The sequence below is a fragment of the Argentina silus genome (assembly GCF_951799395.1).
Source record: "Argentina silus genome assembly, chromosome: 7".
In the NCBI taxonomy this organism is placed as follows: domain Eukaryota; kingdom Metazoa; phylum Chordata; class Actinopteri; order Argentiniformes; family Argentinidae; genus Argentina; species Argentina silus.
This window is the reverse complement of record NC_139661.1, coordinates 21,239,600-21,253,455: the sequence shown is the minus strand read 5'-3', so window position 1 is coordinate 21,253,455 and position 13,856 is coordinate 21,239,600. Positions and strand designations below refer to the sequence as shown.

Below are 13,856 nucleotides of genomic sequence, written 5' to 3'. Positions count from 1 at the left end.
AAAACTATGAAGGAACACATATGGAATTATGTAGTAAACAGAAAAAGTAAACAGAATATGGTTTATATTTTAGATTCTTCAAAGTAGCCACCTTTTTTTGCTTTGATGACAGATTTGCACACTCTTGGCGAGGTGTGTCCAAACTTTTGACCTGGTACTGTATGTCAGACACACAGCCAGTAGTTACCTTTGGAATTCCGGTCGGTCCAGCCAGTCAGCGTAAATAGCTCCCAAGGTGAGGCCTTGTCTACAACACAATGGCAGAATGTAAGTATTATTGTTCATGTGACAACTGTTATTAGCTAAGAACGCAAAAAGAATAGTGCATCCTGGGAAAATTGTTCTGGTCGTGACCGCCAAGACGTTTATGGCAACACCTTAAAGAAAAAAGAGAAACACCCACACACACACACACACACACACACACACCAACACCAACACACAGGGATACAGAGAGAGACAGACGGACAGACAGACAGACAGACAGACAGACCTACACACACACACACACACACACACACACACACACACACACACACACACACACATACAAACAGACACACAGACCCCCCCTCCCCCCACCGAATCACCCACCCACCCACCCAACACACACACACAAACAGCTCTTTACAGGTGACGCAGCAGACACAAATATTGACTGTCCCTAAATCCTAACTCCTAACTCCTAACTCTCCCTCTCACTTTAATTCAATCAGGCACACTCTCCAACACGAGCAGGGAACAGACACTGCTTAGAGCAGGAGAGAGAGAGAGAGAGAGAGAGAGAGAGAGAGAGAGAGAGAGAGAGAGAGAGAGAGAGAGAGAGAGAGGGGGGGGGGGGGGGGGGGTGGAAGTAGAGAGAAGGATAGCAAAGAGAGACAGAAAGAGAGGGAGGAGGGGGGGGTGGAAGTAGAGAGAAGGATAGCAAAGAGAGACAGAAAGAGAGGGAGGAGGGGGGGTGGAAGTAGAGAGAAGGATAGCAAAGAGAGACAGAAAGAGAGGGAGGAGGGGGGGGGAGTTACACTAATAAAAGAGAGAGGGGTGGAGACGGGGATTAGAAAACGGAAGAGGAGGCAGGACTGAGGACTGAGGAGAGGAGAGGAGAGAGGACTGAGGACTGAGGAGAGGAGAGGAGAGAGGACTGAGGAGAGGAGAGGAGAGAGGACTGAGGACTGAGGAGAGGAGAGAGGACTGAGGACTGAGGAGAGGAGAGGAGAGAGGACTGAGGACTGAGGAGAGGAGAGAGGACTGAGGAGAGGAGAGGAGAGAGGGAGAGAAACGATAGAGTTGAAATCCTTTTACACTTCAATTAGACTTAGTGGGGACTGGGGGCGTGTTCACTGGGCGCGACTGCTGCTTTCATTGGTGCTTCAGTCAACCAGTGTTTTGTCTGGATTGACAACTGGTTTAAACTCATGATTCACATTCACTTACCTCTGCATGTGTGGGAATGTCTCCAGCAGCATTCGCAAGAAATCCTGCATCAGAACGATCGGTGGTTAATTATATCAATTCTACATACATGAAGTGTTCGTACAGAGAGAGAGAGAGAGAGGGGAGGGGGGGGGGGGGGGGGGGGGGGGTTGAGGTCACTGGTACACCCTAAGTGTGTTTATGAAACATGCATTCAGGCCTGCCACTGCAGACACAAAGACCCAGGTGGAAAGGCTCACACACACGTGCACACACACACGCGCACGCGCACGCACACACACACACACACACACACACACACACACAGCCAGGTGTGACCACTCACAGCTTCAGGGCCCCAGCAGGACTAACACATATGCTGATGTATAGGCACGAGAGGAGAGCACACATCATTAACCATTTCAGGGCTGTCTCCATGATACACACTTTATTAGGTCATAAAGGGCGATGATTACATCATATATCACCATCAGAGGTCCAACAGTTATGCTACATCTGTCACAGTTCCGGTTAGAAAACCACAGCACAAACCGTACCTGAGACAGAATGAGTTGTCCATGGTACGTCTTCACAAAGAGTCGAAAGAAGTTGGCGAAACGTTCTTCTCCTACTTGACTGGCCAGGAACCTGAGGAGGAAGTATCCCTGCACCAGAGGACCCAGAGGACAGTCACTCCTCTAGCCAACGCAGATCAAATAACCTTGTCCTCATATTTTAAATGACTAATAATAACATAGGAACTGCATCCATGAATGAATGAATGAATTAAGTAAGTAGTATTTTGTCATTCATTCAAGCTTGTCTTGCTATGTAGACTGATGTTTCAGTGTGGTTCCTCACCTTGAGGTAGTGGACTTGCATGAAGGTTTTCTCAGGGTTGAGGGCGTGTTTGACCATGGAGGACCCCGACTCACTGACCTGCCCTGTGCTCTCCATGTTGGGCCTTCAGACAGACAGACAGACAGACAGACAGACAGACAGACAGACAGATAGACAGACAGGAGAAGAGAGAGAGAGAGAGAGAGAGAGAGAGAGAGAGAGAGAGAGAGAGAGAGAGAGAGGGAGAGAGCAGTGAGGGAACTAGATGAGAAAGGAGGTCAAACGTTTCAAATATCCACGCAAGTTTACAAGTTTCGACCCATGTGAACATCGGGAAACAGTGACGGCTCCAGTACTGCGTGTCCTGAACCTCTCCCTTTGAGATGTGGGACTTGTTATGTTCTGTGGAGAGCAGGAATCGAGCAGCACTGCTCCAGCCAGAGCCCTAGTGTAGCGGTAGACCTCTCACCAGGCTGCCATGGTGCTGCAGGCAGGCCAGAAATCAGCTCCAGATTTATAATGGCTTTCTATGGTGTTTATACGACCTCCTCGCGCTACGCTTTGACTTTACTGCCCATGACTCACTGAGCCTTTTCTTCTGGAGAAGACACACACACACACAACACACACACACACACACACACACACACACACACACACACACAAACAAACACTCAAAATAAACAAACGGAGAGCATTTGTGTGAGCGGTGTCTTGATGACAGTTTGAGTTAAATTGTATTTATGTTTTAGAGGAGATTAGCTCAGTGTGCCAATCGTGGGGCCTTGAAGGATCAGCACCCCTCCACAGTCGATACACTGGCGCCCGGCTCCCCAATCAATACACCCTTCATCACTGGCCCTTTCTCTCACACAGGGACAGGACACCATGCTACAGACAGGGAAGGCCCCCCCCCCGACACACACACCCAAACACACACACACACACACACACGCACGCACGCACACACACACACACACACACTCGCCGCCACACACATCATATCATAACAGTGTGTATCTCTGCAATCTATCTCTTAGCTATTTGTCCTCTCAGCCTTTCTATGGTGATTGTTTCCAGTTCCATAGGGCAACAGGGCAACAGGGCTACCTGGTTTGCCCTTCTAACACAGGCGGGTAATGGACTATTAACTGCTTTAGATGGAAGGAGTAGGAGGCAGGAAGGGAGGGAGGGAGGGAGGGAGGGAAGGAGGGAGGGAAGGCGGAGGGGAGGATATGACACTCCAGTGTTTGGTCTGCACAGTAGAAATCAGGGAAATCAGCTTCTTGGAATTCTCTGAAAGCCTCTTCTCGGTACAGTTCTGAACACGTGTGTGTAGGAGGTTATGATGTGTGTGTGTGTGTGTGTGTGTGTGTGTGTGTGTGTGTACTTGGTGATTTATCTCCAGCACTTTCTCCTAGCGGTGGTACTATAGGACACCGAGGGGATGCTTTCTGAGAAATCTATTTCAGATCTTGTACTCTAAACGTCTCAAGTCAACCCCAGAGACCGACTAACATTACTCACAGTTAACAGAAAATCTAATAACTTAAAGATTAGGTTAACCATGTTACTGTATCATCACATTAACTATAATCATCAAATACGTGGAAAAAATGTATTATATTGGACACTGTATCCGTTGCTTTGTCATAACAAGTCATTACTTGATATTGACAATGATGAGACAGCCTCCCCTTGTAGGTTTACATGTGCAACAAACGTCTCTGTCTTTCCCAGCCTCTCTCTTCTTTCTGTCTGCTGAAGCCTTTTCTTTTGTTGTGATATTCCTCCCTCACTACCGCCCAGCTCTGTCTGTGGGTCCACAGGTGATAAAAAAAAAGACCACTTTAAGACAGCAATGTATCTCCTCTGAGCAGGGTGTGTGTGTGTGTGTGTGTGTGTGCGTGCGTGCGCATACACTCAATAAATAGCAACAGATGTGTGCAAGGAGAGAAAGAGGGAACAATATCCAGTGGATCCATCACAGTCTCGTTAGACAAACGACACCCACCCTTTACCCTTTGCTCTGAATGGGTACGAAGCTGCTGCTTTTAGGCAGGGAAAAGGCAGGGTGTGTGTGTGTATGTGTGTGTGTGTGTGTGTGTGTGTGTGTGTGTGTGTGTGTGTGTGTGTGTGTGTGTGCGTGCGTGCGTGCATGTGTGTGATGACACACGATTCACTGTGGAAACCGGATAACGTCTAAAAAAACAAACTAAAAAACACCCACCACTCAAATAAATCACTAGGAAGAATGGTCTCCCAGCCCTCCGTACCTAAATATAACTCATCTGAACTGGACAGATAAAACCGTGAGGCCCTGGTGGTTCTGGGTCTGAATAGTGAATGGGTGAACTTTGGTTGCCAGGGAGTCCTGGTTCTGATGTTCCACCTCATCAAGCTCGCTTAACTTCTTCTGTGCACTGACAACCAAACTAAGTGTTTGGTTATAATACTTTTCACCACATCTAATGCTGTGAACCAGCCCAGACAGACTGAACTACCGGTACAGCTGTGTGTGTGTGTGTGTGTCTGTGTGTGTGTGTGTGTGTGTCTGTGTGTCAGGGTCTTAGTATATCCCACATCAATAGGCTAGTTTTCAATTCTGGAACAGTGTGAGATCATCTGAACGGAGGGGCTGAGATTGTCTGAACTTTCCCTGCTCCAGAGATTTACCCTGGTAAACCCGCTGGAATAACACAAACAGAGGCACGGCTGCCATGTCAAAAAACGGTAATTCCTCTTAAGGTTGTTAGTCTAAGAGGATTATTCCTTGCAAACTTGGACTCGGCACTGCAAATGAGCTAATGCTTGTTGCTTGTTTTTGTATCTTAACAATTTTGTAAGCTTTGTAAAGGTTGCCTGAAATTTGAAAACTATTAATACATCTCCTCAAGCTTTTCACAAAAGATCTAAGCCACCATAACGAATGTGTATGAATTCACTTTGCAGTTTTGAGAACTTTTTGCTCTAGGAGTGTTTTAACATAGTTTATCTCACGTTTTCAGGTGCCAAGAAACTGTACACCAATTTACTAATCACCTTCATTCTCCCTCATATGGACACACCCGTATTGGAACTGTTAATCCCCATGGTGACTATGTGATCCCACCAGCCAACTGGGTGTGGGACCCAGTATGTGAGCATGTGTGCGTGTTTGTGTGGGTGTGTGTGTGTGTGTGTGTGTGCGTGTGTGTGTGTGTGTGTGTGTGTGTGTGTGTGTGTTTGCGTGGTGTGTGTGCGTGTGTGTGTGTGTTTGCGTGTGTGTGTGTGTGTGTGTGTGTGTTTGCGTGAGTGTGTGTGTGTGTGTGGGACTATTAACCCATAGATCAAACCTGCCACAGATCTGTCGGGACAGTACACCTGGATGTATAGCCACACCTGCCCCACCTGAACCTCAGGAATGCACTGTGATTTTAATGTGCTCCCACGCGCCCCATCTAGGACAAGACTAATCTACTCTCCCTGTTTTAGAACCTACTGTCCAGTACGTACCAGGTAAGACAGTAAAGGTAAAAATAATATGTTTAATTAAATGTCAATTTAGTCATTTACTAACACAGCCGCCTGGAAGTAGGCAAACACAGCAGAAATAGGCAAACACAGCAGAAATGACAAACACAGCAGAAATGACCGCGGTTTTCACAGAAAGGCATTCATGGTTACTAGTGTCTCCAGTGATCCCGTGATGTGGTGCTGTGTGGATCAGTTGGTAGAGCATGTTCAGTTGGTAGAGCATGTTCAGTTGGTAGAGCATGGCACGAGGAAAGCCAAGGCTGTGGGTTAGATTCCCACTGGGATCTTAAACGGATGCACTTACTCTACAGTGTGTCGCTTTGGATAATCAAAGCATCTGTGGCACACATTGCATTATATCATCATCACTATCACATTGCATTGCATTATCTCATTTCCATACAGTAGCAAATTGTACACTAGCCACGCTTTATCTGATGATGATGATGATGATGATGCTCATTGAGAAAAGGTTACTGACCATGAGTCCTGATTAAATGTGCCAACGGGTGTCAGAGGGCTGAGAGATATACAGTACCAGTCAAAAGTTTGGACACATCTTCTCATTCAATGGTTTTTCTTTATTTTTTAATTATTTTCTACATTGTAGATAACTATTGAAGACATCAAAACTATGAAGAAACACATATGGAATTATGTAGTAAACAAAAAAGTGTTAAACAAACCAGAATATGGTTTATATTTTAGATTCTTCAAAGTAGCCACCTTTTGCTTTGATGACAGCTTTGCACACTCTTGGCAAGGTGTGTCCAAACTTTTGACTGGTACTGTACACCAAACAGGCAGGCCAGTCGGCCAATGAGATGGTGAGCTCGACAGGCAGACCGACCTGTCCACCAATAAGGTGATCAGATGAGGGCAGACCTGAGGATCTGTAGCTCCTCCTCTGAGTTCCGTAGCTCGTCAGAGAGTCGTCTCCATCTCAACAGGGCCTTCAGCTGAGACTGCTCCTCTGTCTCTGTAGAGGATAGCTGAGAGAAGAGAGGGGAGGGGGGGAGAGAGAGAGAGAGAGAGAAAGAGAAAGAGAGAGAGGCAGAGGGAGAGGGAGAGGGAGAGATAGAGAGAGGCAGCAAGGATAGACAGAGATGAGGGAGAGCAAAAGGAAGAGAATATAGAGAGAGATGATACAGTGAAAAGATAAGTGGGGAGGAAAGGAGAGGGAGGGAGGGAGAGGGAGGGAGAGGGAGGAGGAGAGGAGAAAGGGGGACAGCAAGGACAGGACAGAGACCAAAGGAGGGAAACAGAGAGAGAGAGAGATAGAGGACAGAGAGAGTGATTTAAGGACAAAGATAAACATAAAACAAAGAGTAATACAAGTAGTAAGCCTAGTTGGGCCTCCTGCTGCTTCTCCCCTAGTTACCCTCCTGTGTGTAGCAATAACACGTCAACATTTAACTCTTCCCCCCGAAGCCAAACCAATGTCGTAAAAGCGACATGATTAAAGAGTACACACAAAACAAGAACATTTCTCGGTAATTCTAGATGGAGAGGGAGAGGGAGAGAGTGGGTGGATGAGGGAACTGTACAAACATGAACAACATGAACTTCATCATCCATTTATTTTGTCCTTCTTTCCACTGTCTTTATGATGGAACCAAACCCCAATATAACGAGTTCTGCTAACCATTCTCCAAAGGTTTGAACATAATGTTCTACAACAATAATCATTCTGTGGTGTATTATGTAACTACAAAACAGTTGTCTTGTGACTTTGAGGCCAAGATACTGCACCGAATGTTTGTAATGTCAATCCTATGTTGCCAAACTCTGCATCTACAGTATGGCATCCATAACAAAAGAAACACGTATTGTAGCAGTAATTCTAGATGGCATGGGAACGAGAGGAAAGACTTCAGCTGAATAGACCTAAAACAACAAGCCTTGTCATCGTTTCAGTCTTCATTTCAGCTCCATTTCATTCTAAGTCATTAAACATTAAATGTAAATCAGATGTTTCCATGAAGATCCCCAAAAAACGGTTTTGCAGGAAGACCTTGGTAAGGCGACAGAAGTGGCTGTTTGGAGAGGTGAAATCTCTAGAGGTGGGGAAAAGTTTGCTGTTGCTATTTCGCATTCCAACCATCGGTCCAAACTCTACACAGCTATTCTATTAGACTTCTCTCAGGGTGCAATTACCATAATGATTATACCCATCCCATTATCTCCTATCTACTGGAGAGGCTAGGGGGCAGAGGCTAGGGACTAAGGTCTAGGGGATGTGGGGAGGATTTGGAATTCAGCCATTCTGTCCTGTCTCTTCTGATTGGTCCAGCTCGGCGACTGTACCTGCTGCGCACGTGCCCAGATCACGTCCTCCAGGAAGGTGGCGAAGCCCTCGCTGATCCACTCCTCCGTCCAATCCCGCGCCCCGATGGCCAGGCCGAACCAGGAGTGGGCCAGCTCGTGGCACAGCCGTGACCCGCACAGGGACAGACCCGCACGACCCCCCTCTTCTCCACCCAGCAGCACGCTCTGGGAGAGGAAGACTATGTGGGGGCTGGGGGAGGGGGAGGGGGAGGAGGACGGGGAGGGAAGGGGAGAGGATGAAAGAAGGGATGCACAAGCATAGACATAAACTTGGATGAGCAGAACTAAACCCCAACCCTGCAGAGAGATCAAAGTGCGTCAGGGATGTTCCCAACCTATCATTACAGAGGAGGACACAGCCTAAACGACGCCATGTCGACTGGGTAGCGGCTTTGCGAGCATGTATTTGCATGTGTGTGTGTGTGTGTGTGTGTGTGAGTGCACCCATCCCTTTCGCTGTCCCTCCCTTGTAACACCATTAAAACACTGACGGAACGTGTCAGACGAGTACATCAACCTCCTGGTCACTCCTACCTGACGCCATGAATACGCTCCACAACACGCCACCATGTACTCAACATTCCCCGGGTTCAAATGGCGTGTGCTTACCCTTTAACTAAAGCAGAAACAAAACATGTCTGCAATTCCGTCAAACCTGAATGCTTTTAACCTGGTTTAACATTTATTTGGAGGCATTTCTACAATAGAAGCCCCTCCTTCTATCCGCTGGAGTGGTCTCGTATGGCGTCTGTGGGTGAACTGAGGTAACAGCACTGTTTGTCTTCTCATGGAAACATTCTTGTGCGAGAGTCAGAACGGTATGTACATACAGTTTGTGTGTGTGTGTGTGTGTGTGTGTGTGTGTGTGTGTATGTGTGTGTGTGTGTGTATGCCTTTATGTTTGTGTGTGTGTGTGGGTGGTGTGTGTGTGTGGGTGTTTGTACGTGGTGACTGTTATCAGATCTTGACTACGCAGTGAATCATGCCGGTGATCTGAGGCGTAGAAGTGTTTGTGTTCTGTCAGAACAGTACCTTTACCTTAAACGACTCATTAGGCAATAACTGCTCAGCAAACCATTCAAATCAAAACTCTCATCCAATAAGAGCCTCATATCAAAACTCTGAGCCAATCAGAGTTGAGCAATGGCAGAGGAACAAGAAGCTACAGTATTCCTCTCCAGGATGTCAGCCCCTAAATTCCAACGTAATGGTTAGCAAATGTGAGACATAAGTTCAGTAAATAATCCACACTCTTATTTAGATGACGTTTTTGCCCTTAAGTCGATCATTTGTGGTCGGTAAAACAACCCACATTAAGATAGCTTTCCACTTGACAGTTTCTTTCTTCTCTCAGGACAAGTGGTAAACATTTGGTTTGATGAGGATTCGGAAAGTTTCTCTGTGAGAAAGTTTACATGTGATGTAAAAAAGAGCAGACGGTAAACAACCCCATCGGCATGCAGTAAACACAGCAGCCATGGCTCCCATTCACACTCTGGCAGCGTCCGACTGGCCTATCCCTCGCATCCTCTCTCCTCGCCTCCCCCTTAAAAAAGGTATCGTAGGAGAATATCTAATGGGAGGAACCTTCCATCTCCTCCTCCGATGCGTTCTGAGAAGGAGGCGAGGAGATCGGAACGTGCCCAATGTCCTAATGAGAACTGCCGCCTCTCCTGTACGAGCACACAGTCTAAGTCTAAGAAACAATATATCGTCACAACCTAGCTGTCCAATCAAGGTGCGCAACAACACAACACAAGATATTAAAATCAGTGGAAAATCCTTTCAGTATTTTAAACCCGAACTAGAGTGCCATTCGGACCCTGGTACAATAATCCTGCGGTTCCTATGACAAAATTCTGATGTAAACCCGACAGTAATGACCTATTCTGAACCACAATGCAACGGCAAGTTTAAACCACACAAGTACTAACTGATTCAATCTCCAACAAGGTCACCTATTCTTCCAGGCACTTCTTTCGCACCCTTTTAAGAATGATTCTATTCAGTAGAACACACACTTTAGAAGACCTTCAGACTACAAACAATTGCACTGAGGCACGAAGAGAGTTGGAGAAAGTCATGGCTGCCTTCTTTCATCTGTCACAGTGAAACGCTACTATTAATACTACGCATTGTGTTGCAAAAATGCTCTGATGAAAGACCCTGTTCTGAAACGCATGAGCATCATTGAAGGGAATCAAGTTGCCATCCTGAACCCTAAACCGTTCCCCCCCCCCCAGCATTTTAGCACGAGCAGAATTGGTCTAACAATGAGTCCCCCTCATCACAACCAAGTTCCTGGCTGAAGACTTTTACGGATGGCAGACTATTGGTCTCACTGTCTTACATTACGTAACACACTGCCCTACATACCCTGAGGGCCAGGGGCTATGTGTGTGTGTGTGTGTGTGTGTGTGTGTGTGTGTGTGTGTGTGTGTGTGCGTGCGTGTGAGACAGGGCTATTCTTCAACAGAAGAATGGGAGAAGGGGCACAGAGGTCCGAGTGAAGGGGTCCTCTTTCCCTGATCATATAACAGGAGAGAAACACATGTTTTCCTTCCATTCAGCCTGTTCTACCAGTCCACCTGCCATGGGAGGGACTTAGAACCACAGTTCTCCTCAGAAGAAACACCAATCTTATCAGTGGTTTTCAAACACAAATCGAATAAAATCTCTAGGACCCACCTTCATAGAAATGCTTGGTGTTCTCCTGTGAGCCACCGAAGTAAACAAAACCAATGTCTTCAGCCAGGAGTCAGGACCCAAATGCACTCCGCCGTGACCCGACATCTGTGAAGCAGTTGATCAGAACCCACATACTGTCCGTTTTCTTGGTGTACTGTACAGAGCACACATGCCATTGGTATGGCAGTAATAAAGGCAAGCTCTGCTTTGAGGATTAATACGAGCGCAAGGAGCTTAAAACGCTGGAAGACAGTGGACTTATTTTCCTTTCCTTAATGTAACGCAATTATTGAAACAAGCTAAGGGAATTATGGGGGAAACAGTTTGTACAGACATGGACTGGAAAGGATAAATCAGACAGTTTAGTACGGAGGGGGGATCAAAATCTGTGCTGCTATTGGTAGAAAAAAGGGATACAGCTACACCCACACACACACACACCCACAAAAACACACACACACACACACACAGCCACCCACAAAAACACACACACACACACACACACAGACAGACACAGACACACACACACATACACACACAACAATACGGCCAGTCTTCCTGCTCTGAAAACCCCTATATTTCCCAGGAACTATTCATCAGATGGGAAGTAGGGCATCACCCTGTGTCAAGAACATCATGGACATCATACTGTTGGTTTGCATCTTCACAGAAAAACATCTATAATCAAATCATTTGTTATCGTTCCATTTCTGACAAGGAACTAGGCTAGCTCAGACAGAGGGTTGCACTGGGGCAGAAGATGCTAACATTAGCTTTATGAGTTTATTTGTTCCCTAATCTTATTTCCCCACGATTGGATAAAAGCGGGCCTTTGTTGTCAGTTCCTGCAGTGTGTGTGTTCGTGCGTGCGTGTGTGTGTGACACAAAGACCGCCTTTCAGGGTCAGTGCCTGCACATGTTCCTCTGAGGGAGGAGGAATCCGTCAGAAGGGTGGCAAATCAAGTCGTCCCACCGCGCCGCGGCACAACAACAGCAGACCTCACACACTCTGGGTCCCTCACTGGCCACGGGGACATCAGTCACACTCACTACCCCAAACAGAGTAGTCTATAAGCGGCTCTATACACACACACACACACACACACACACACATATATACACTCTACACACCCTTCTGCTCAAAATCGCCGACTCAAACAGCTTACTGTGTAAGCTCCTCTGCTTGGGGGAGTAACAGACTAGATACTGTGACCTGCATGAAGTTTGATGCTGCTCGCATTCCTGCATTTCTCTGCACTGCCAACCACCACAAACTATGTTTTCACATTCCAATTCCAGAAGCAAAGACGAATGGGTTGTTACGACCCACCGGTGGGACCTAATTCACTGTTTAGGAAACACTTGGAACTTTCCTGTGCCTTCTTCTCCTGTGCAAACTAAACTCTAAGCCGCCGAGGACAGGTCTGGCCGTAGTGCGGTGGTGTTGGGGGAAGATTTAGATTAGGGCAGAAACCAGTGAAAGAGTGTTCTGGCTTCTCCATCGCTCCATCCCTCCATCCATAATTCATCCCTCCTTCCTGGCCAGGAGCCATTTATTCCACAAAGGGACACCTCTATGCATAATGCAGGAGGGGCCTATCATAGGCCTGTAATTGACATCCTCGACCCAGTTCTGCTCCCAGCGGATCAGAGGGAGTGTGTGTGTGGGTGTGTGTGTGTGTGTGTGTGTGTGTGTGTGTGTGTGTGTGGAATTTCGGGAGTTTGACTTCCTCTCTCTCTCCTCCGAGAGGAGTTGGAGCACCCCAGAGAAAGCTGTTGAGGTGCTGCAGAGGTGCAGATGATGTTGGAGCAAAACTTGTCAATTAACCCTCCGACCACCTCAGGCCTAGTAGACAGCTGTTATCTTCTGACTCCCTCTAGTCCTCGACACACTCAGACAACTACGAAACACACACCCACACCACACCACACCACACCACACACACAGACATGCACACATACAGAAACACACACACACACACACACACACACACACACACACACACACACATATATATATAGAAACACACACACACACGTACGCACGCACACACAAACAAACAAACAAACCCCAAAACCCAGATTGAGGGCTAGCCTGGCTCTCGTGTCAGCTTGCGGGAAACTGAAGCATTGTTTCCCCCCCCCCCCACCCCATCCTCCTCTGTGAGTCTGTGGGGTTATTTTAGACACAGGGGCCTATTTGACTAAACTCCTACCACCGTCCTTTTTTAACAAGTCTGACTTCAAATGTCTGGCATTCCTGGCTGGCTGCTGATCAGTTCTCTCCTGCCCTGTTCCCAGGCTGGCCCACGGGGCCGGCCAAATGCCACACCATGTAGGGCCAGATCACATGCAAACCCCTACCCCCCCCCCCACGCCCCCCCCCCCCCCCCGACAGCCCAGCACCCCGCATCACTGCCTGAAAATAAAGATCAGAAACCATATCAGCAGCCATTACCAATAGGCAGACGATTGTGAGGCAGACTATTGTGAGGCAGACTATTGTGAGTGTCCATTAGGCAGACTATTGTGAAGCAGACTATTGTGAGTGTCCAATAAGCAGACTATTTAGAGTGTCCAATAGGCAGACTATTGTGAAGCAGACTATTCTGAGGCTGACTATTGTGAGTGTCCAATAGGCAGAGTATTGTGAGGCAGACTATTGTGAGTGTCCAATAGGCAGACTATTGTGAGGCAGACTACTGTGAGGCAGACTATTGTGAGTGTCCAATAGGCAGACTACTGTGAGGCAGACTATTGTGAGTGTCCAATAGGCAGACTATTGTGAGGCAGACTATTGTGAGTGTCTCGCATTATATGCAGGCACAAATATCAAATGCATGCACACACACACACACACACACACACACACACACACACACACACACACACACACACACACACACACACACACACACACACACACGCACAGCTGGTTCTAACTGGGCAGGTATGCATGCTGGCTGCTGATAGGCCACAGCGGAGCGATGGATGGGATCCATATGGGCTGCAGTCGGAGGGCAGGCTGCGGTGCACAGTAGAACAGGAGGCACTCAGCCTGGATCTGTTAT

The 13,856-nt window shown here is 47.3% G+C and overlaps 1 protein-coding gene across 1 annotated transcript in view; it reads right to left on the bottom strand.

Moving 5' to 3' along the window:
* Positions 1–183: 183 nt before the first annotated feature.
* The window catches only part of LOC310807501 (aminopeptidase O-like), a gene marked incomplete at its 3' end in the record, with an annotated part of 28,011 nt that continues 14,338 nt past the window's right edge, over positions 184–13,856 (bottom strand). Inside the window, exons 7-12 of the mRNA XM_083673998.1 lie at positions 8,077–8,287; positions 6,655–6,761; positions 2,275–2,377; positions 1,971–2,078; positions 1,435–1,478; positions 184–247 (exon numbers count right to left, since the gene is read on the bottom strand). Coding sequence (XP_083530124.1) covers positions 184–247; positions 1,435–1,478; positions 1,971–2,078; positions 2,275–2,377; positions 6,655–6,761; positions 8,077–8,287 — 637 coding nt within the window. The remainder of the gene's footprint in view (positions 248–1,434; positions 1,479–1,970; positions 2,079–2,274; positions 2,378–6,654; positions 6,762–8,076; positions 8,288–13,856) is intronic.